Genomic DNA, 24518 nt, shown 5'->3' with positions numbered 1-24518 from the left:
TAGAGGTTACAGTTGCGCCTCCCGCAGCGGGCACAGCGCTATCCCCTCAGCTCCCTCACAGCCCCGGCGCGGGCGGGAGGGAGGGCGGGGGAGCGCCATCTGCGCGTCAGGCGGGACCCGCCAATGGCGGGAGGCCCCGCCCCCCGGCGCGCCGGATTGGCCGCGCTCCTCCCCCTGAGGAGCGAGGGACACCCCGCCCCGCCGCGCTGCGCTTTTGCTGGGCGCGGACTCTTCAACATCGGCAGTGCGAGCCGCGCCGGGTGCCGGGCCGCGCGAGCTGGAGGCGGCGGTGGCGGCGCCGCTGCGGAGAACCTGCCGGGTGCAGAGGCAAGCGCGGGGCTCCGCGGGGCACAGCCGGGCGGGCTGCGGGGCGCGGCGAGGCGCGGCGAGGCGGTGGAGGCACGGCGAGGCCGGGCGGCGGTTGGTTCCCGCGGCGGGAGTGGCGGGTGCGCATGCGCGGAGTGGGGGCGGGGTGGTAACGGTCCGTGCGCGCGGCGGGGCGGAGCCGGTGGCGCTGAGGCGGGGGCGGGGCCCGCGCGGGAGGGGGCGGGGCTACCCACGCCCGCCACGAGTGTCGCACCCGGGATTTAAATCCTGGATCAAAACTTCTCTCTGACAATCAACCTGAACCGACCGACGGAGATTCCTTTGCCTCGGAGTAACCCTGGCCGAGACTTCCCAGACTGCAGACCGCTTACAGAGCTGGATACTTGATATAAAGTAGTTAGGAAAGCTCTAGGGAGCAGCTCAGATCCAGGTGTGTCCCGCAGCCTGCCTTGAGATTTCTTGTGTGATCTTGAGCAAGCCTTTCCATGCGCTTTTTTGCAAGCTCCCTGCTTGCAAAATTCTGAAGTGTCTCACAGAAAAAAAAAAGTAGCAATGACTGAGGTATTCCACAGCCCTCACCAATGGGAAGCAAATTAAAAATGGGGATTTGCAATTTCCAATGGGAGCCAATTAAAAAAGAAATCCAAATTATTAAAGTGTGCTTTTTGTCAAAAGGCAAATACTTCCTTTTTCTGCTTGCTTTAATAAAAAGGAAATAGTAAAAATTAAACCAGATAAAGCCTGGTAGATGTACTACCTCAGAAAGCAGTCTATGTGCCTTAGGACTCTCCTGCCTTATTAGTCCATGGTATGAAATCCTGGGAAATGTTCTGGGGAGTATAAATTCCAATCATCTTAATTAATGTCTAAGAGTTGAGTGTCTTTTGTTTAAGACCGGGTTTTATGGCCCTCTCCTCAAAGGCTGAAATTCAAAAGGAGAACTGAAATGTTGGTATGGACTTTATGATGGATTGGGAAGTACTGCAGATATTGTTAGAGACATATGTACAACCTACTTACAGATGCACCTGTTGTAATACAAGAAGTGTTTAACATATGTTGAAATTAGTTCAGATGTTACATTGTAAATGGTACTATAGACTTAACGGGAATTAGTTGATGCTGTGGTAGTAAACTTGGGAGGTACACCCCATTCTCTGTTTGGAAGCAGTCATGAACTGGGAGAAAAACAACCCCGAGTCACGGATTTTATCATGAATGAATTCTAATGAGTTCCACTTGAAGTACATCCTTTTTTTGATTTTTTTTTATGACTGGAACTGGGTGGTCTGTCTTAAATGGGTTTCTCTTGGTGTTCAAAGAGAGATCCTTTTTAGGGGGTGTGTGCGTGTGTGTTTTGTTGTGTTGGTTTTTGGCCAAAGAGGAGGAATTTGTGCTTATATCTTCTGGAGTGTACAAAACTGGAGTTTGGGGTTTTGTCTGGACAGTTGTGTCTACACAGTGAGTGCTGCTGAAAGTTGAGACTCCCTGCATAATCCTGTTTGGGTTTATGCTTTTTCTTCCAATCTATTAATAGAACAAAATACTAAAATGCTTAAATACATGTCATGAGTAACTGGGCTGCTTTTGAACTGAAAACAAAAGCTGCCTACTTTTTTTTTTTAAAGGCCAGCCCCAGGTGTGTTAAATATGGATTTCTTTCCTTTTCCTTTGATACTTCTAACGAGGACATGCCCGGTGGGACCAATATCTCTTTTGTGGTAGTTGCTGCAAACTGTTCTGTGAGGAAATGCAGACTATGCTGCCGAGCTGTTCTCTCTATTCTAAGAAATCACTATGATCCAGTAGGTTTAACGAAAAGTGGGAGCGGTAGTTAAAGCACACCCAGGGGATGCCTCCCACCAGGCAAGGCTTGGAGAAGCCGGGCAGGGTCAGTCCTGCCCACTGCACTTGGCTGAGGCAGTGCCGCAGTAGTGCCTGTCTGCCAGAGCACTTTATTTTTGTCCTGTGATTATCAGGAAGGCTTTCCAAGAGGAGCCAGGGATTACAGGGCAAACAGCACAAAGCTGTGGGAAACCAGGTTCCGTCAGTTGTGTTGAGGGCAGATCAAGCTTGCTTGTGTAGCGCTGTCTGTTCTGCAGGTTGTTTCTAAGAGGCCTTAAAGCCTCTCGAAATTGAAAATTGCAGTAGAGTATTTTTGAGCATTCTTGCTGAGCTTAATTTTCTGGTGTTTCACCAGATGCTGTCTGTTGCCAGGATCTTGTCTTTGCTTTTGGAATGCCTTCTAGACAAGGTAAAAACAGTGGAAGTTGGCTTATCTGAAACACTGTTACTCTGTGAGTGAACTGGAAATAGCCATATTAATTTGAAGTGTTCTTTGTAGGCCCTTGAATTTCAAAGCAAAAGGAAATAAGAAATATAAGAATCTTACCCTAGTCTCCAGAAATCTCATTACTATCAAGAAAATTTCAGGTGTTTGGGATGAGGAAGGATGACTCAATTTACAAGGAGTGAAAGCTGGTACAGAGGAGCCTTACAAAGGCCCATGCAAGTGGAGTTTTATTGTCATTGGAAACAAAAAGATCACAAACAAAAAATCCACTAGAAGACAAAGCAATCCTCTCCCTAATCAAAAATCCCCCAGAACATTGTCTGCAGTGTTGTGTAACCAAAGTGATAGTGTTATGCAAGGGGGGAAGTCAAAAAGTGAAAGGACCATAAACAAAAGCTGGGAAGGGAGAGAATGCCACCCTGAGTGCTGGCAGGTTTGGGGGTGGTTTTGTTGTGTTTCTTTTGATAGGGAGCAATAGTCACCAACACGAACACACTAGTTTCAGGATTTAGGCAAATTCTGGTGAGGTAAACCTGGTAGGGAAGGGTATAAGGCAGAAATGAGGACTAAGAAATCAGCAAAGGTAGCAGGGGGAGAGGGGAGAGAGAGGAGTAGGAGTCACTGAGGGCTTAGGGACCTGTAGGTGTGGTGAGAGAAGGGACGGGGTGCAGGGTCGGGCTGTGATAAACTGCAGTTCCCAGCTATATCCTCCTGGGTAATTAAGGCATTAAGGGAGGATAAGCATAAAGTCACTTTAAACATCAGTTCCTGTACTGTGCATGTCTGGTACTTGTTTCTTCCCTTCCCCAGTACTTGTTTAATGTCAGCTTTTCTTTCTGCAATACTTTTTAGTCTTTTAAGTGGAGTGTGTATTCAGCAGATGAAAGGCAAACTGTTTGCCAGTTTAGTAGCATTTCAGCTGTTCTGGTTTTGAAACCTCAACTAGTGCACAATGGAAAAAGTTCCTGAAATGGTTTACCTATGACAAAAAAGCTTTTTGCAGAATGCAAATACAGTCTCTTCCAGAATACCATTTTGCAGTACTTGTCTTCCCTCCCTTTGTGCTTTTATTTCTATTTTTTTCCCCCCAAAGACAGTAGGTTTGGCTCTGGAAACTCACTTCCAATAAGGGTGGAGTGAAATTATTTTTGTGGCTTTCTGCCAAAATGAAATAAAATCTGTCAAAATGAAAATTGTACAATTCTTGTCGAGCCAAGTACTTGTACTAAAATTTGTTTATAATTTTTTTGCAGCTGATTCTTTGTTTTGCTCATGTGTCAATGACTTTTTGTGTGTGTGTATGAACTTCTTGGAGAAATACCAAGAACGGGAGACAGGAACAGTAACAGTTTTATGTAGTCTTAGTCTATAGTCTGAAATGAGGTGAACACACCTGAATGTCTCCCATGACTGTCCTCAGGGCAGAAACATTTTGTGAGGATTGCAGGTTGCTGGGCAAGGGGTTAATTCAGCGATTTCCCTATTCAAAAGCATTTTATTTATTTTTTAGCTATATTGTAATTTAAGCGTCTTCTGTCAGGCACTCCTAATTAGTTAGTGTTTTGTCAGAGCTCTTTAGTTTACTATTTGTGGTTCCACTTGATGGTACTTTGATTTATTCCTCTCTTTCCCCTAAAAGAATGGGAAAGAAGTCCCCCAGACTAAACAAAAAACAAAGAAAAAAAAATTTCTAATGGTATGCATTGCAGTTTTGGAAGTTTGAAACTGTACCAGAAGGGTATGTGATATTTGAGGGAATACGATCAAGTTAAAACACAGTACTGTGTAATTTTTGTGCTGCCAGTTTTTTGAATAGCCTCTCCATCTTCATACAGGTATGTCTTCCACATCTCCAAACTTCTTGTTTGCTTGAGCAGCAGCTCTGCTCAATGTAAATGTTTTCTGGTTTTCAGGAGTAGCAACCTTTGCCTGTTAAACCACTCAGACTAAGGGATGTGGACAGTAAACCTGAACAGTTATAAACTGGTTGCTCAGTGTATGTAGATACCAGGCTGATGTTCTTCTGGGAGAGGTTCTTGACATTCCGAGGGACAAATCAAACACGGGGACTCCTGAGCTCAGAGTAACCCCACAGAGGAACTGTGGGCTTCACTTCATTCCCCCTTATGTTTTAGCTGTGTTAAATTGCTCTGACATACTACAGTTATTTGCCGTATGCTGAGGGCAGGCAGGCATAAGTGTCTGAATCCATACTCCTCTGGATTTAAAAATTCTTGGGCCTGCTGGCTTTTACAAGAATGGAAAGACACAAAGCCATGAGTTAACCAGATGCTGAGAGCATTACCGAGTCGTCAGAGCCTTTAGGATTCAGGGTTCCAGCACTCATCAGTGCACTTCCTGATCCTAGAACGGGGCTCTTCCTGAACAGCTATCCACTGGGAGGGCTTTGTTCTGATTCCTTGGTAGGCTGAAATTATTGGCTTATTGATAAAGGTTAAAATCCTGGAGATTATAGTAGTATCATTTAGGATTAGCAGTGTGACCACCAAACTTGGTCCCGGTGATGCTGGATAGGTGATGTACGGAGAATGAGAACCTCATGGTTGAAGTACGTGTGGAGGAATGAAAGGTGAACACAGCATACCAAGAGAGGTAAGGCAGTGCTGGAGCATGTGGCTCTCTGTTTTTCTTCATGTTTTGAGAGTTAAGGAGCAAGTTTCCAGACTGGTACTTCTCAGATCCTTAGGTTTCCATATCTCCCTTTAATTTTCACATCTTCAGTGTAAAAAGCCTGTAGTTATAAACAAGATAAGGCTTCAGACAAGGAGTTTGCTTTTCTTAAGGTCCGTATGTGGACCTTAAGTCTTGGAATTGTTGACCCCTTATGAGATCTGTGCATTAAAAATTGCTGAGCTAGGCAGTTGCTGTGGAGATCAGAGAAACTGGAGACATTAAAAGTGGTGCAGTGGAAGTGGTGCACAAACAGTACAGTGGTTCAACAGAGAATTTACTGTGGCATTACTGTGCTACACTCACATTTGCTACTGCTCTCTTGCTGTTTTTGGTTTTGTCTCTAGCTTCTTAACAAAGACCTGACCGTAACTTATCTTTCAGTCTTCTGCAGGCCATGTTCAGTTAAATCATTCACTGGGCTTCTTTAACCATCTCCTAAACAAAGCTGTAAGTACAGTGTAAAGCAGTGATTCCTGCTGTGTAGGCTGTGGAACAGATGCAGTATGACTTGGCAGCACAGCTGCTGGCAAGAAGGGGTGAAGGTTGAAGCTGGTCTTTTGATCTCAAAGTCTGGGAATCCTTCATTTAATGGCAAACCACAGGCAAAAGGACTTGTAAAGAAAAATGTCTTTTCTCAAATTGTTATGAAAAATATTTTGTTTGAATTGCACAGACAGTGCCTGATGAATAAAAAACTGGATACAAAGGCATGGGAAAGATTTTTTTTATTTTTTTTAGAAAACATTTAGAGCTTAGAGTTCTTTGTTTTGAAAGCATTAACCTTGATGATTGGTTTCTAGTGTGTATTTGTGAGAATATATAATAATTAATCAAATGCTTGCTTTATATAGATTTACAGTAAATATGTTTCTCCCGGTAGTGCCAGTCATGTTGTTCATGGTCGTGTTTTTCAGTTTGGGCAAGGTGAGATGACAGTCCTGAACTTTTGAGTCTTATTTCTCAGACTGATAGGATCAGAAATGAAATGAGGTATGAACAGTTACTCCCCTGAGAGGTAAAGGCTTTCATTGCACGTGGAAAAACTCTGAATGAAATAAAAAGAGAGTGTTCTTGTTTGACTTGGGAGGGAGTGTAGTCTGTGTTCTTTAGATAACATCCTTTTTATGGAATCTTTGAATAATGATGAAATGTTGAAAGAATGGAATGTCTAAGACTGTAGTTGTATTTGTACTGTGTCATGAAAATGAGAAAATTTACATGGCCCATGTTATTTTCAGGTTTGCTGTAAACTACCTACTGTAGATATAATGACACCAGCCCTCAGAGAGGCAGCAACAAAAGATCATGGTATCCACTTGTCACCTTCTTTGTCCTCTAGAGCTATGGAGTCTGATACAGCTTTGTGCATGGAAAATTCCAGAGCAGTGGAAGAGAAGATAAAAGAGGACTCCATCACACAGATTACTTGCTCAGTCCTGGGGTTCCCCACTGCTGAGCCCAACCTCAGGAATGATATCTTCAGTGTACAGCATTTTGGTTCCCCACCAGCCTCCAAGCGCTATCAGTCTATCTTGTTAATGAGTACAAATTCTGCGTTTAGCAACAAAACTGGTAAGCAAATGAAAGCAGGAGAGCCTGGCTGCTCCAAGATGAGAAAGTCATTACATAATGGTGGTGACACATCCTTTGGTCAGATTAGTCACTCAGAACCTGAGCAACAGGTCAAAGGGGCAATGTTTTCAGAGGCCGCATCTCCGAACTTAGCAGGAACAGAGAGACTCTCAGATTCAAATGTAACTGAATCCAGTAATGCAGAAGAAATGCAACTTTTAAATGGTAAATGGTACAAGAAGAATGGGTTTTTGGGTAGGGCTTTGGAAGTCTGCGCTGAAACAATAAAAGGGGATTTATTATACCAAATTCTTCACGGGCCTTCAGAAGGGATTTTGAGCTGCACCCAGGAGGAGGTGTATGCTCGCTTACTCCAGTGTGTCACTAAGCAACAAATGGAAATCAGTCGCGCCAAAAGAACTCAGAAGCGTTTACAAATGCTCCTGGCAAAGCATGTTATCAAGCACTGTGATCAGCAGCTGAAATGCTTCGTGAAACATCAGCTTCAGAGAATGAAGTTTTTCCATGAGCCAACCAGATTTTTGAGCAGTAACTCCCTCAGGTGCACTGAAGGTTGGCCAGAAAACAATGCAACTACTTTGGAGAGTAGTTTGAGTGTGGACGTACAGAACGGAGTTACCGTTGCACCAGGTGAAATCCGGGGGTTTGCACTGTCTACTGGAGGGCTGCTGTCTCGCGTGGAGAAGGACCTGGACTCTGATGCAACATGTAGCAGTTCAGATGAAGATGGTGAGGAACAGACTGTAAGAACAACTGTGGAAGCGTAAGTGTTAAATTCCTGCTTAGACTCGTGCTTCTTTCTCATAAATCAGGATGGCAGGGTCTAGATCTGCACATTCCTTCTTGTGTGACAGTCCTACTGAAATCGGCAGGACTGATGGTGTCAGCTAGGTTTGACAGGGAGGGAAAGTAAGAACTTGTAATTAACGCATTTAAGGAGCAGTTGTTTACTGTATTGTGGAGAGCTAGTTTTGTACTGCACCCTATCGGTTCGCATTACATTAGTACTGCTAATAATTCAATACTCAGATAATGCTTAAATCAAATAGTGATAGCAATGCTGTAAATGATAATTTTTGGCCAGTATGAAAATAATTTACTTTTTTTCTGGAGTTATTAAGAATTAGTTAACGTTAGGATCTTGAAATCCACTATGATGTGATAATGAGTAAAAATTGTCAACTGTTGCAGGTGTCAAGCCACCCAGTATTTGGGAGTTATATATTGAAAAAGTCTGGTTCTTTGAATTATAATTTTTAAAATGTTAATTTACTTACTGAAGTCATTCTGCAGTTAGGAATGTAGCTAGCAGTGGTGTTCTTATTGTTGCTGGTATCTTTTTCATGAAGAACCAGAGGGAAATGAGTTTTAACTAATACTGTCTTGAATTGGCAGGAATCCTGTCAGTACAAATTATTGTAGATTTGGAAATCAGCAGCGGGTAGTAGAATGAGATAATAAAATTGTTCCCTGATGATGGTACAACCTTTTTTCTTTTTATTTTTTTACCTCTACCTTGCTACACTATTAACACAATCTCTTCAGTCCAGAAATTTTAGCAAGCAGTGAAAGGACAGCTGCTTTCCCCTTCCTAGAGCTGGAGAGCCAGAGCACATCTTAAGGTTTGTTGGTATGTGATAGGACAGTGACACAACAGAGCTTCACACAAACACAGCAGCTTAGTAGGAGCTTCATGGCACCCACATTTCTAGCATCGATAGTCAGGACTAGGTTTGCGTTTACTGATCTCATCCTCTCTGCTGTTAGGGAGTGTCTAGAGAAAAAAAAGTAAATAAAAATACTTGAAAACACTTATTCTTGGTCTGCTTCTTGAAAAGCGTAATGTTGAGAAGAAATCAAGGAAGCTTCTGAAATTGGAAAAGAGCTGTGCCCTGTTACACGTTTATGGCTTCAGTCTAGCACGGCTGTGTCAAATCACTGCTGTTCTCTTAAATCACAGAGTTCTGTTAGACTCTGTAGGCCTGGAAAACATGAGAAAGCTTTCATTTCCTTTTACATATTGTCAGAATGGTACTGTGCTGAAGTCCAACCAAAGCATAATGGCTCGCCAGCTAGGTTAGGATCACCCTAAATATTTGAGTTTGCAAAAGAATAATTATCCTTTTGAAATATTTTAATGAAAAAAACCCCATCATTTGGGCTCTTCCCAGTGTAGGAGAATCTACGTTCTTAGTTGATATGTTTGAACTTTTGAGTAATAGCTCTGCCTGTAAGATTCTTATCTTTCAATTGTATGAACTGAAAAAGAAAAATTGTTGAGAAACTCTTGATTTTCGAAGGGTAGTGGATGGTATAAAACTTTGACAAAAGTTTTGTGCAAAGGTTTTCTTTTTTTCTTCCTGCCAGGGACAGTTGAGTTTCTAACTCTGCCTGCCAGTCCTTTACCTTTATTTCTTCTTGTGGCTTTTTGAGTTCCTTAAGTTATCTTTCCACTTAAGGATTATTCAGTTTGCTTTGTTGCACTGATGAAAAAATTCACAGAGGATTATTAAGTGCAAAACCACCACCTTTGGCTCAGGAAATCCCCAGGCTGCTGTTGCTGGCAGCTAAGGGAGTGTTCTGGAGAAGCACTGCTCCCTCCGTGCCTGCCCTGTTGTAACATTCTTATCTTGGCCACTACTAAGAGGCAGGAGAACTGGGTCTGTAGTCTGACTCAGTGTGGCCCTTTTTTTGTGGGTTGTTTATTTTCCTCCTTTTTTAATGTTCTTACAGCTGTGCAGTGGTGACCAGGTTAGTGATATGCCTTAGCTAAGGCCTTGCTACACTGGCAGGGCAAGAATCCCCCGTGTTTGAGTTGTGCTGCTGGGGCAGCTCGCTCAGAGTTAAAAGTACCGTTTGTTTTAAGCAGAGGATTTGTCTGTGAGCATAGGCTGAGGCAATACTTGAATTAATATAGCAGTGAGGACGGGCCGTTTTCTGTTTGGTCCTATTTGGATGGATCATTATCTTCAGATTGGAATGTTTTTCTTCATTTCTCCAACCTTCCTAAGATTTGTGTTTGTGACTAAAAGGCTGCGTTTTTCTTCTAGGTGACAAAGGTAAATTGGTTATTCACCAGTGCAGATGGTGGGATCAGCTGTTTCCTGAGCTTTGCCACTTTAAGGCCTTTTGGATTGCCTTTCACCTGGACAAAAGAAACAAAGCTAACATCCTTATTTATTTCTCTTAAGTAGATTTACATTCTTCAAAACGCCTTTCTCTACTCGGGAATTGACTCAAAGTGCTTCCCGGAAAACCCGTGACCATGTGGGTTGGAGAGTACTCATTTCCTCATCTGTGACTTAATTTTTCATAGTGAGGACTTTGACACTGAATTTGTCTGTGATATTCTTCATAATGTGTAACTGTAGATACTATAATGTTCTAATAATGCAGCAATTAATGGGAAGAATGCTTTGGTTTTGCCCATATCACAGTGTACTAACTACATTAGACTTGAGGGTATAATCATGCTGGTGACTGGTTTTTGACGTGACTGGGGTGCTTTTTATCCTTTTTGGGCGGGCAGGAGTGTCAATCCAATGTGCAAAGTGGGGAGGAACCTGCAGTTACCCTAATTTTACCTGAAAACAGTGTATTTCCCATCAAGAGGAAGAAGTTGATTCTGGTTCCAATTCTTCACACTAGGAAAAAAACCTGGAGCTATTTTTAGCACTTTGAACCTGTTCATTGTCATTATCCTGAAAAGAGTTTTGCCCAATGAGTGTTGACATAAGCTCTTCTGAGCTGTATCTCAGTGCTTTGTTGCTCAGGTAAGATTGTGTTTATCTATCTATTTCAATACCTTTGTTGTTTAGTTGCAAATAGCTGTTACTAGATATTTAGACCATTATTCCTCCCTTACATAGGTTCTGTCCTCAAGACAAGAAAGATCCTTGGTCTGCTGGTGATGGCAATTCTTCTAGTTGATAACTCACAGTACTTATTGAACTTCTACAGTGTCTGGAGTAATTGGAAAGCCTCATGCCATTTCACGAGCTTAATGAAAACACATTTTGTTCTTTGTGTATTTGCTAAAAAGAAATATGAAAAAACAATTCGCTGTCTTCAGGACTTTTGTTATTTTGCTGCTGCTGTCAGCTCATGGAATGTCTTTAACCTGTCAGTTTTCATGAAAGATTTCTTTGGCAAAGCACCAACTTTCCATCAGTAATTTGTAGTGTATTTTAGTACCATTCCATCCTTTGGGCATAGGAAATTCCCAAGACACCACACAGGGGCTATGGTAGTCCTTCTCTCTGGTTTCTCAAAGGGTCGGTGCTGCTCACTGGCTCCCTGCTGGGTGTTAGCACTTGAGGCAGGCAGAGGGCCAAGGAGGGCATCATGAAGGTGACTATGAGTAATTCTTCAGGAATTCACAACTAACAGTTGAAATCCAACACAGACAACATTTCACCAGCTGAGTTTACTTGAAACTTGTTGATCTTTGTGGTTCATAAAGATGAAAGATTATCCATAGAAATGGTCACAAATTTCAAACGAGGTGAACTGGGGGAGGATGTGAACTCAGATGTTTTTCAACAACACAGCTCTGCTCTAGGAGCTGTGCATTGTATCTGGCCAGGCCAACTTCACATCCTTATTGGTCTATTTTATGTGTGTTCCTGGTGTGGTTAGAAGTACAGTGTACCACAAAGAACTCTGCTGCTCAGGTGATTATTTTGGAAACCTTTAAAGTTGCAGGGTGCAGAGTTTTCCTTCTGTATACGCTAACGTGTGTGATCTCCCAGAATCAAAAGATACATCAGTGGGGTTCTTTGCAAGGCACAGCTGCTCACTCCATGTAGTACATGCACCTAATTGATTAGATGGAAAAGCTGCTTGCAATAGATTTTTCTGCAAATTAAGTAACTCTTTCTACTCATGAAAAGTCCTGTGCCCTGTTTCCCCAGTCTTCCTTCCCCCATCCGAATACAATCCTTTTGCATCATTTGGTGGGATTTTTTCCCTCTGAAATGTTTTCATGCTTTTCCTCTGATTTCTGAACATGTTTTACTGATTATTCTCCAGCAACCTCAAGCCTGACGAAGACATTCTGTTATATTTTTCCATGCCCACAGGGTTTATTGTGCCTGGAAAATTTTTTTAATGAATGTGAAGAGATTGTAAATCTTTTTTTCTTTTTTATTTTCTTTTTTTTTTTCCCTCGTAGGTTGCTAGTTGGGAAGAGAGAAGATAGAAAATCTGCTTTTAGTACAAATACTTGGTGGGGAGGAGAGCAGTAAGGCTGGGAGAATACAGGAAGGAAGAAAATATTATGACTGGTATCTCCAGAACTAATCTGTTTGTTCTAGGTTATTTTCCATTTTTGCTAGCATTTTTTCTCACAGCTAATTGAGCAATATCAATGCAGTTCTGCAGGCCTCACTATAGACAGCACTGCTGGGGTTTATTGCATGTCTTCGAGCCATGTTTCAAAGGGAGGCTGTTTGTTTTGCAAGGTCAGGTCCTAATTTTCCGCTCTGAGCTGTAATTTCAGTTTGTACATGATATGAGAGCTGAATTCTGGGTTTGGGAAGGGGAGGAAGAGTCTGCCGGGACTAAATACTGCTCTTAACCCCTAACCCCCAATTGTTTCCAGTTTTTAAAGCTTATTTAGTTTACAAGTCTAGGAAATGTCTTGTTTGCATAGGAAATTAATGTGAGGGCTTTTGAATAAGTATAAATTCATAGATGCTAATAATATGCTGATTTCAAAATGTTTTATATGTTGCTTTTTCAAGAATTCCATTCCTTCAATTCTTGGCTTCTATCACTAGAATGTGGGAGGAGAATTGTTACCAGGGAAGGAAAGAAAAGATAGCTTTATATTACCTTCTATTTTCACATTAGGGATACGTGTATTATTTCAGAATATATTTAACCTCACTTGGTTGGATTTCTGTGAGATGGATTTACAACTTCTTTAGGGTCCCACATGCATTTAGTGTTTTGCTTTGGAGATCTCATGTAGAGCAATAAAAACTTGCTTTTGAGCAAGACTTCCCTCTTACATTACCACAGTAATGTTCTTGTGGGTGAGGATCCTAATTTCTAACCTGTAATTGCATTAATATTTTTGCAGCTGCTGAAGGCAGACTGAAAGGTTTTAATGAAAGACAGAAGCTTTGACAGGTTGTAACCTGCAAGGGAATCTTAGACCTGGGAATGTCAAAGCTTCTGAGTTAGATAGGTGCTGAATGCATATTAAATAAAAACTTGGCATTGCTCTCCTTAATAACTGTTTAATACACAATCAGCATAGTAGAGTAGCAAATCTAGTAGGCAGGCACATATGTGTATGCATATAACCTTGCATGCTTAATTAAATTATAGACAAGAAGAGTTGGTGCTTGATGTCAACTGCTGATGAATCAGCATTTTATGGCTAGCTTTTTTCTTTTGCTAAGCCGTGAAATGTGTTTGTTTTAATTAAAAGGCACATTTACAAACAACACTGAACTGTCTTTATAACTTCTTGTGAAGAGAGGGCAGCATTATTTTGGTTTATAGCTAACACTGATTTTGTGAGAATCTACTTCAAAGGGATATGCATCCAGTGCCTTTGAAAATTGGGCCCCGATACAGGAAATCATTTAAATGCTTTCCTTTTCACATGAAGTAAAAAGTGTGCATAAAGACTTCCCAAAATAGGACTGCTCTCCTCTAACAGGGTTTCATTCATACTGCTAAATATGGGTTAGGAATGTAACTTTAGATGTTGGATTTAAATATATTGACCTGTGCTCTCTTTTAATAAACTGAAATAGCTCTAAATTATTTTATTTTCATCCAAACATTTTGCCTAGCTGTTGTGAGAAGACTTTTTCTGTTGAGGAATTTAAATCAATTTCATTTTCAGTTAACAAACTTTTAATTACTGATTCTGGTATTGGAAAAAAATAAACCTGAAGGTCTGTGTTTGAATATATGTGCACTGTAACCTCAGATTCCTCCCAGCCCGTGGGGGTAGACTGGGCAGCAGTAAAACCCAGTGAAACTCAACCTCAAGCTCCTACAAAACACAAAACCATCAAACTGTTCAAACCTATGTTCATTGTACTCCCCATGCCTTGTCCCCGCAGACTGAATCGCGGGGTTTAACCTCACAAGGGACTCCATCCCTGCCCTGCAGAGCAGCCAAAAAAGAATATGCTTCTTATCAATTTGACATTAAAATCTGATACTAAATATATATATAATGAGTTACAAGCTGGAGTTGTACCTTACATGAATACCATACCCACCTTTTCCTTATATATCTGTACAAATTTTGGAACCAACCCATTTGCACAGATCTTTAAAGGAACGTATTTTATAAGCTCTGCCTTATTTTGTGTTGAGCTTGGACTGCAGACTTAGCACTGCTTTCTTGATTTCTTTTTCAAGGGCAGTTGTGTAATACTTACAGAGAATTTCTAGGCCTGTGTTCCTAGTGTTTTGTTGTTAGTCTATTGATGTTGTGCCATTTCAAAGGCAAGAAAAGAAGCTTGTTTCCAGGCAGCCCTGCTGTTCCTGAAGAACACGAACATCCTGAAGAAATGAACGTGCATAAATTTCTCTGCATGTTAGCACTACCAGCTTCTCTGTTCCCTGTTGGACTGATGTACAGTGTGCTGAGGTTTTGTGGAAGAAGCTGAGGTGCTGGGGCACCTCAGTGGAATCTTAAAAAAAATATTTTTAACAAAAGGCATTGGCAGATATGCAATTTGCAGCGTGGGGGGTTTTTTATTTATTAAGAGGAAATTGTGCTGGTTGTTTACCTTTTGCAGGTTTTTACTTCTTGGGCAGTTAATATTTTAACTGACTCCACCCCCACCAACCAGTTTGGTCTTTTTATCATTAACAGCTCTAAAGAATTATGTAAACAGAATTGGAGATGAAAAGCACATACCAGGTTTTGAAGCCAGCCATTGGAAAAGTTCAACGCTGTAACAGATAATACTCTTTTAAGGAGTTGAATTTCTAATTTCTTCTTTGAGCCCTAAATTGAGTTAACAATTGAGTGCAAGTGTAACAGTTCAGTTTCTAATGTAAAACCTGGTAGCAGCCGTGATTCTTTGCAGGAACCCTGTAGAAGGCAATTACTGGCTGTGGCATCTTATGAGTTTGGAAGATGTGATTTCTCAGATGAGGGAGTATATAGAGTGCCAGTGTGAAATTCTTATGAAATCTCTTCTTTGCTAGAGTATCCAAGCGCAGAGACTTCCTTTCTATATTTGCAGTTTTCTTCTACAGGCTTTTTTCCCTAAATACCGATTTTCCTCTTCTCTCCTTCCTGCTGTCCTTTCTAAGCTTTTTTGTGAAAGATGTAAAAATCTTATTCTGTTGCTACTTAATTTCTCCCCCCACACCCACTCTGGTTCTGTACTGTGAATTTTCTCTTCAAGGGAAAAATCACAGCTGTGGTTGATAATTTCAGGTGTTACTGTGTAAATTCCTCAGGCCTGATGGCATAGCAGAAATGTTCAGCTGGCTACAGTTTTTTTGTTTGGGAAGGTAAGATGTGTGTTGTGTATTAGTATCAACATATGTTATTGGATGCCATTCTGAAAGTGTTAAATGGCCTCAGTGTGTCAGAGATGGTGGGGCCAAGCACAGGTGCCAGGAATTGCTGTGATGAGCAGTTGCTGATGTCTGTAGATGAGAGGGAGAACTGCTGGGAAGCCGTGTGACGTTTCAGAGGAAAATGTCTGCCAGGTAAAAATTTCTGTTAAACACCAAAGAAAACAGCAACCCCAGAGGCTCCAGAAGAATAACCTCGCTGCAGATCTTCACAGAGATTACAGGATAATTTTGAGTGACAGAGAACTCACCTCAATTGATTGGAGGGGAAAGTGGGGGGTGCAGAGTTTGGTTTGGTGCATATTGTGGCATATTGCTCCTAGACGGTCTGAACAAAGGTTCAGAGTGAACTGTCACAGTAAATAGTGTTTTCTTGTGTAGTGTTGATCAGCTATAATACTAGAGGACAGAATTTGTTACAGTTTGTTTTAATCTTGTTTGTACTCTGGAATGCATAGAAGAGATCGAGTTCATAAAACAGCACTCACTGTTTTTTTTAATTATGTAGTTATTATGGGTTTAACAGTTAACTCATCCAGGGGAATTAATACTTCAACAGCAACTGAAGGTGGTTCATTCTGAAAACAAACATTGAGTAGGTGTGCTGGAAGAATTAGTCCTTGAGAAAGCTTTTACGGGTCATTTCATAGTTGGACATGCTTGTTCAGCCATTACAAGTGTTGGAAATTTTGGTTGGTAGTGGGCACTTTTATCTCATAAATAAAATAGAGATAAAATTATCTAAAATACAAGCACTACATATGTGAATTCAGCTAATTTAAATGTTTCATTTAGTGTCATCTAGTCTTCATAGGTAATCTCTTATTTACTGTCGGTGTCTGTAGAGAGAAGAAAAATGGACATGTTGAATTTCGTGGGCATGTTGACAGAAAGTATCAGAAGCCCTTTGCTCACCTTAATGGCTTGCAAGAAAATACTTGTATTCAGGCCAGCTGCTTTTTAAGCATTACCATGTGTAGTCACAGGAAAACTGACTGTAATGCTAATGTAAAATTAGGGGCAGCTCAGGAAGTTCACAGTCTTTCAACTCCAGTCCTGGAGGGCCCCCCACCATACTAGTGGTGGAGCATTTGTGACAGAGTGCCATGTGGACAGTATGAACTATTTTGTGGTTTTGTACAACCGAGTGAGCTTCCCAGGAGAACTGGGGGACGTATGATTTTTTCCGGTGTTTTAAGTCTCATGAATTTCATGGTGAGTCATATGGTGGGATTTAAAAACTGGAGAAACTTCTGATTTTTTTTTTGCTTTTCAGTTTCCAGAAATCAATCCTTTACAAAAATGATAAACTTCTGCTGTTGTTTTCACTGACTCCCAGCAGTGAAAACTCCCTCCTCTTTATCCTGAGGGTAGTCTTTCTGTGGTTTATGAGCTGCTTCTTGCTCCCAAATACTTCACTGCTGTGTGATTGGCAGTTGGCCTCTGATAGCCCAGGAGTTCCCAGTGAGAGGAGAAGATGAACCAGCAGGGATGGTAGAGGTCACTTTAGGACTAAATTATCTGAAAACTGGATGCCAGAAAAATGTGGATTAACTGAAGGGAACATCACCTGGCAGAAAGAGCAGCATTTACTCTGTGAAGAGACTGAATGGAAATGTAAGTGTGAGGGGTTGTCAGGAACAACTACCGTTCTTACTTTAATTGCAGAATTTTGGAATTGGAGACTTTTTTTTCCCACCCACACTACATAGGTGCCTTAGTCTCCGGCTTGTTCATGTTTAAGAATGTTGTAACTTGAAAATGTTGGTGTTCTTTGAAACCTTTTGGAAGGAGACTATGTTTTGGGTTGGCAAACGTAGTTTTTGGAGTTTTGATGTGGGTCTGTTGCAAGCACGCTCTTTTCCTGTTTAGCAGGAAGCATCCTGTCATTGTCCGTGCAGACGTGTGTCACGTTAGGGCACGTTACTTGTTCACACTGGGAGTGACAAGGCTGAAAGGCCTTAGTTTCCTTTTAATTTTCAGGATATAAGATACTTGTGGAGAATCTTGCTGTGGGCACTCCAGAGTACTCTTTCCTGTGCTCACCATACCTATTTGAGTCAACCGTGCTGGATACTCACTATCAATCCCAGGTTCTCTGGGTTTTTTTGCGTTTTAAACACCACTGTGTTTCTCCTTCATCATTTATGAACTGTTTTCAGGCTTATTGTCTGTTCTCTTCCAATTCTAATAGTCCTGGATGAATGCAGGAGATCATCTGCACATTCAGGCATTCCAAGACCAGTAAGTTTACGTGCAGATTTAATATTCCACTGTGCTACAGTACTGATCAGGAGAAACTTTGTGAGTGTAACATGGTTTGTATCGAGTTGCCAGCGGAAGAATGACGTTGGAATTCCTGTGGATGATGTTTGATGTTAGAGTCGAAAGGGCAGAAACAAAGTAGAGATGCTTTGCAAAAGGAGCACACAGGAAGTGGGACAGACAGAAACTTCTTTATTCTTTTCTCATTCTCAACAGAGAACCAGAGCAGGAGCTTCTACTTCAGCACCTGCTCGGACTTCCTCCTTCAGTAACAGGCCTGGTTATTTTTGTAACTCTTTGTGATTGTTTTTTGGTTTGTTTTTTTTTTTTTTCTTCTCTGGATTTGCAGAATTAATGAATTATCTGGAGCCACCTTGAAACAGCTTTCTTTACTGAGTGAATGTTGAGCTTTACTCTCTAGCATCCCAGGAACAGATTATGGGCGAGTTTTAATGATTTTTTTTTTTAATTTACAATAGTAGGTTGTAATTTGTCACTCAAGTGACCATACTACTTTGCATGCAAACAGTTCACTTCAGGAATGTGAGCATAGCTTATAGTGATTTTATCTTCCTCTGAGGAAGCTTTACTAAATAATTTGTAGAGAAATAGACTTAGAAGAAAAAATGGTAAATAAATAATGCAAGATCAAACAAATATGAGTGACAGGAATGGGAACAGAGTTCAGCAGTGGTCTTGCCTCTTATCCTGTCTGCAAGGCATTAAAACTGGGAAAGGGATCTAGACCTAAACTTGCTCCCTTCTCCCTGCCTCTGAATTTGAAATTACTGAGGAGCAGCTCTCTAATCCGTGTCACCGTGGAGCTGCCCAAGTCCTCATGCAGGCAATGGCCATGGGGCAGCCTGGGCTGACAGGAGAGAGAAGCTAAAATTGCTCAGGCCAAGCCTGAGCTTAAAATGTTTGTGCTTAGTTCAGTGGAAGCTTTTCCTTAGAGTGGGGTCTAAGGACATTGTTACATGGTGTAAGTAAATCCTGTTAGTTATATAGTACAGTTTAAAGCCTTAAGAAATACTTGTATTTTAGAACAAAGCAAAAATGTACGTAAGGTATTTAAGAGTGAATGCAATCAATTAATTCAAGATTTAATATTGTGTTTAAAGAAAAAATGCAAACTCATTTTTGAAAAATAACTGGTGACGTAGCTTTGCAGAAGTTTATTGTTTTATATGTAAGACAGTAATATACAGAGGATATAATTTATTTGTCTTAACATTTAACTGTCCTGGTTCTATCAGCTGTGGTTGGGTGTTGCTTATGGATTCCCTTATGCCATGGTGATTTCATGCAGTGTAGGGGACATAAGACCAGCTCTGGCCCTTTCCATTCTGCTTCCGGTTTCCCAGCTGTGTACAGGGCACTTTTCTTTTTTTCCTCATTTGCTTTCTGCCTCAATTTGTTTGAGGGTAGCTCACCTTTCTCCCCAGACTGTTTCATCTGGCTTGGGAGGGAAATGTCATTGTGATTTATTTCCTTTTTCCTGGGCTTTCTTATTACAATGTCCTGATTTGTGGGGTTTCATAGTTCATTTGTTTGGTTGGCTTTTTTAGAAAGGAGCAGAAATAAGCACCTCAACCCAACCTGTTGTTTTTTTTTTTCAGTTATCCTCTTTATTCCTCTTTAACTTTTTTTGATAAAATGATTAACTGAGGGATTTATAACAGCCTCATTAAGCAGCTCTTTCTTAGACCTAGCTTTTTGCCAGCCCAGGGTCCTAAGACAAATCCTAGCTGTTCCAGCCACCACACTTGTGTGAACACATTTGATTGAAAACTAGGAATGCAGATTCCCTCCCTTTCCCTGCAGAGTGTATTTTATGAATTCCAGGAGCACATACATGCAGAAGCTGTCAATCCCAGAGAAGTTCTTGTTCAGAAGACCTGGTTAAAGCATAAGTCACCAGGACTATTTTTGCTGATAATAATGGGAAAACAAAGAGAAATAAAAAGGGGTTGTCAGAAAAATAGATATTCACAAGATGACTTCATATGCCTTTTTTTTCCTAGGAGAAAATAGAGTTCTTTGAATTTCTTTTTGATGATAGTCCACATTACTTCCACATAGAATTTGGCTTTAGATAGGACATTTCAATGTCCTATCTAAAAGGAAGACATTTTGTATTTTAGAGGTGATATACTGTCTATTCTTACTATTTATGATAGCTTAAGGAGACTGCAAGTTCTGAAATTTTGAGTCATATTGTATTTCATAGTCTTTGCTCTGAAAATATTAGGATTCTCACATTTGGCATTTCTTTACTCATGCCAGGACATGTCTACCATCTTCCCAGGGTGCTGTATTATCTTTCTTTCATTGTTGAGGTAGTTGACACAAAATTTTGCATGAAACAATTACACTTCTGTGATGTTCCTGCACCAATTCACTGGCATCTGCTTTTTTTTTTGGTATCTTTTGTGATACTTCAGTGCTCCTCCCTGCCTGGGGAACAGGAGATCATGTATTTTGCCTGTGCAGAACTTAAGTACAGTGTCATCCAGGATTTAGATCCAGTAGTTTTCCCAATAACTTGAGTAAAAGCCCTTATTTCCCAGAAATTTGATTTTGTTTGTACAGTTCTTTTAGCTACTTGTCAGCTTCAGTTGGGAAAAAAAACACTAGTCATTTTCTGTAAATTAATAAACTCAGATAATAGTAGGATAGTAGTGGAAGTTGTATGCTAAAATACTGCATTGTCTTTCTCTTGCTTAAATTTATTGAATATTAAGATTGTTTGTTGAGTGTTACCACTCATTTGTTTAATAGGTAAATTGAGTAATGTTTGCTGATACCAGTGATGAATTCAGCATCATAAAATTAAGCTAATCACAATATCAAGTACCAGGAAGCATATTTTTTGTGTTACAAAATACACCTATTTTAATCAACAGTAATAGTGACCTGACTATACTAAACTGACACCGCTGTATTTATAAAATAGCTTGAATAAAAGAAATCTAAACTACTTAGCTGGAGTTTTTGGGCAGTGACCTGATATCTAGCTGGTCATTGCTAGATGGTGTTTTATTAGATTCCAGTTGTTAGCAAACAGTGTTTGTGAAAGCTTGTGGGAGGGAGTGTGGTGTAAGAGTTTGGATTCTTGCTGATGGAATTACTGGGATTCCTTACACATCTGTATTCAGCCTTAACTGATACAGTTTGGTAGTTTATCCAGCTCTGAGTTTTATAATCCTGAGCAGAAAACTAGCTTAGTCTGGGAGTAGCCAATGAACATGAATTCTACTGGTTTGGGCAAGTTCTGTTGCTACAGGAATAAGCTGATGTGAAACTGGATGGGTATAGTCAGATATTTTCTGAAAGCAACTGAGATGCTTGCAACATGAGGCAGAGCAGCTGTCAAAAATGTTCTTGTGCAAATGTGGTTATCTTTATTTTTGGACTAACCAGCATTTTGTCTTCACAGCAGCTATACTTCTGAATGGAAGTGGCTTGCAGACAGAGCTAGAATTGGCAGCCGTTGGACGTGGCTTCAAGCCCAGATTTCAGAACTAGAATACAAAATCCAACAACTAACTGACCTTCACAGGCAGATACGTGCCACCAAGGTATTGTCTGTAAGCTCATCAATGGGCATTTCAAATCATCTTTTGATCATTTTTTTGTAGTGTTTATTTATTGGGTTCCTTCTTGTTGTTTGTTTTGCCCTAGACTTCTTGTGTCTGTGCAGGCTATTGCATGCAAAGTTCATGGGAAAGACATCAGGAGCTAAAAAGTGTTGTACCCTAAAGGCACTCGTATGGGACTGGGACTTGGGAACTTGTACCTTCCTGTTTAAGAGAGTTAGTGACTTGTGGCTTTCAGGGGCCCAGCACAAAGTACTCATTTATCACACTAGTTTTTCCCCCTGCAGAAGAGGCGAGATTTGGTTTTCAGGTGTGATGGCTGGTTATTCATTTTTGTGTTGTGGGCTTTCCAGGGTGGGTTTTTTGTTACTTGCAGTGCATGTTTATTCTGAGGATTAGCTAGTTAATGTTTGTACAGCGTTTTGAACGGGTCAAGGATTAATTATTACTAAAATTCCAATGTGTGTAACTCATGTACTAGTTTTTGTAAGTCGAACTGGCTAGACAGTGGGAAAGTGACATTCCTAAAACATTAGTAATCCTAGCTATCTATTTAATGGGTTCCTCAGGTCATTCTCATGTACAAGAAGCCAAACCTGTGATAATTCTGGTGATGTGATAGTGAGGGGTTTTAGAAGAGAGTGCTTTAACTCGCCATTGATGAGCCTCATGTAGGTTGTCTGGTCTGTGTTGAGGTCAGATAAGCACAGATTGAGAGTAGCCAGAAGATGCTTCAGACTTGGTGTGGCTAAACATGAGACTGAAAAGGAGTTTAAAAGGAGAGGTGAATCACCCCAGAGATCAATTCCCTCTAAACACATAAAGAAAAATTATTCCCTCTTCTCCTTTCGCCCTCAAAGCCTTTCTTTTCATATCCAACTTTTCCCCAGTCAGATTTTTCTTTACCAAAGAATTGGAAAGCCTTTGTTGGGACAGTGTGTGCCCACAGAACTGAAAGGAGATTTTGTACTTTGGTAGTGGGTGAGAATGCCCATGTTTTAGTGTAGCCCTAAATACCAGAAACAGGCATACTCTTACACCCAAAAGCTGTCAGCCTTTAGGATGTCATAGATCTGATGAGCTACAGGAGATGGAGAAATAAATATCAGAGGAATAAGAGGAAGAACATTCTTTTAGTCAAGCATTTTCTTCACATTAGGTGGTACGTTGGCTTGGAGCCTAGTCATCCTCCTGGTGGAGATTTTTAGGAACATTCCTTTTTGCAAACTTCATGCCCCTTTTACCAGCTGTGATATTCAGTGTTTGGCATTGTGTCCCATGATGAAAGAAGGCACCTATTTTCTTCAGATGGGACTTTTTCGTGTACATGTTTACAATACACCAATGCAGCAGCTAGAGAAGGACAAGTGGGCTGATAGAAGAGCTCTTTGTTTTCCTTTAGTGGCTGCAAAGGAGTTACAGAATATCATTAGAATTTGTACGCTGTGTTTAATGGTTTCAGAGTGTTTTTCATGTGTTTTGAGTGGAAAAAAATGTGATTCAGAGCCAGTGAACAATGATTTCAAGCAAAATGCCACTCCTGGAACACTATAACGCAACAGGAAGGGAGATGAGTAAATTGTGGGCTGTTTCCTGGCCTACTACATTGTGTTTTCTCCACCTCTACACACACAGAAGTAGCAGCCCTGGATCTTTGAGTCCTTATATCTGCAAAACAGTTCCATTTGGGAGGAAGGGCAGTCATTGCCAAAGCCTGCTGGTTGTAACCCACTTAACTTATAATTCCCATATAGTCCATATTAGACTTCTAATTCTTTACTCTTCCTCTTCTGTGCCTATTCCATCTCTCCCTTTCCATACAGTCTGTCTTTTTTCCCCTTCCTTTTTGGCTTTTCTCTTTCCTTGCTTGGTAAACAGGTTTCTGCAACTTCAAAAAATAAAATTCCGTTGGAAGCATGTGTGTGTGCGCATCCCTCTTTTCACCACTTTTCATGTGTGTCTTCCTGTTCCTCTGACCTCAGAATTTGGGTTTTAGACTTTCTAGACTCTCTGTGGTCATGACCTGTCATTGTTTTACTAAAAAGACCTAAAGATTCTAAATTCTAACGGAGTCTAAAGCTATTAAGGTACCTTGTCCTCCTGTTGGGGCAAACAAAAATTAGATCTCTACTTGAATTTCCTTGAACACACTACCCATGGTATAATTCTGTCTGGATTTCTGTCCATCTGCTGGAAATGGAAAACCACCTGTGTGGAAAATCTGGCATTGATTTGATGGACATTCAGAATCTCTGTGCCCCTTTTGGATGTTAAAGCAAGTTTTCAATCACTTTTGTTTGTTTTTAGAGAATATCTTTGTTTGAGGCTTTGAATTTATAACTCAAACAAGGGAATGAGTTAGAGACATGGTGAGAACAGGACAATTTCATGTTTTCTCCTGGTCTGCCCTTTGAAGTTTCTTTGAGATTTGCTTTCATGTTTTAAGGCAAGTGGCTGCTGAGGCAGGAGTCAAAGTCTGAGTAGAGCTACAGGATCCTTAGTTTTCCACAGCCACAACTTAGGTGAGGTCTGTCTTGCTTAAAGAAATAATAATAGGGCTTCCTTTTGTTTACATTATGACAGTCTTCCTTGCTCCTTGGGTTTAGTGGAATATTCTTATTAGAAAGACAAATTTGAGGCAATGTAATTGAATGGTCCCATTCCTTCAATATCTGCTTGATATTTGAGTAACAGTACTTTAAAGCAAGTACTTTCTTTCTCTTGGGAAAAAGAGAGGTTTGATAGCCTTTTCTGAGTAATAAATTTATTTACTCAATATAATGGCAAATTAAGGGACTATTTGAGGACTGGGTTTGACTGTTACAAAGTTATTTTTGCTTGTATGTTGTCTAACATTTTAAATTTTTAAAACAAACCAACTGAAACATTACCTAGGATTGTACTTGACACTTCTATTTTTCTACTCTGCCATGTGGAAAACTCAATAGGGGTGTTATTTTCCTAGTTCCATTTCTGAATCTCCATTATTTCCTTACCAAGTAAAGTTATATTTATTTTGTTAGGTGGCATTCTAGATGTTACACCACGTCTGATACCACATTTGTGCAGATGGCCTTGAAAAGTAATGAGATTGGTAGAATGTTTAGGATAGTTACCTCTAATTATGAAACTCTAAAAAATCTCACCTTAAAGAAAATTATTAAATTGTAAAAGGCTTTTGT

The 24518-nt window shown here is 40.6% G+C and overlaps 2 protein-coding genes across 8 annotated transcripts in view; both read left to right on the top strand.

The window, feature by feature from the left end:
- Positions 1–123: 123 nt before the first annotated feature.
- Positions 124–591, top strand: LOC108504471 (spidroin-1-like). The gene has a single exon (XM_017829481.1). The coding sequence runs from the start codon at positions 124–126 to the stop codon at positions 589–591; it is 468 nt and encodes a 155-aa protein (XP_017684970.1).
- The window catches only part of KANSL1L (KAT8 regulatory NSL complex subunit 1 like), a 58669-nt gene continuing 34379 nt past the window's right edge, over positions 229–24518 (top strand). For 2 of the 7 annotated variants that reach the window (XM_017829517.1, XM_017829520.1), the window contains exons 1-3: positions 536–5761; positions 6553–7670; positions 21177–21318. In XM_017829517.1, coding sequence (XP_017685006.1) covers positions 6583–7670; positions 21177–21318 — 1230 coding nt within the window. In that variant the 5' untranslated portion in view covers positions 536–5761; positions 6553–6582. The other 5 variants (XM_017829522.1, XM_017829523.1, XM_017829519.1 and 2 more) reach the window with 5 other exon arrangements.

The sequence above is a fragment of the Lepidothrix coronata genome, unplaced genomic scaffold (genome assembly GCF_001604755.1).
Source record: "Lepidothrix coronata isolate B3197 unplaced genomic scaffold, Lepidothrix_coronata-1.0 Scaffold165, whole genome shotgun sequence".
NCBI classification, from domain to species: Eukaryota; Metazoa; Chordata; class Aves; order Passeriformes; family Pipridae; genus Lepidothrix; species Lepidothrix coronata.
Note: the sequence above shows the minus strand (reverse complement) of the source record. Positions and strands in the feature narration are given on the sequence as shown.

Bases quoted from the DNA above. Each gene is read 5' to 3' on its own strand.
- LOC108504471 (XM_017829481.1), top strand. From the start codon at position 124: ATGGCGGGAGGCCCCGCCCCCCGGCGCGCCGGATTGGCCGCGCTCCTC.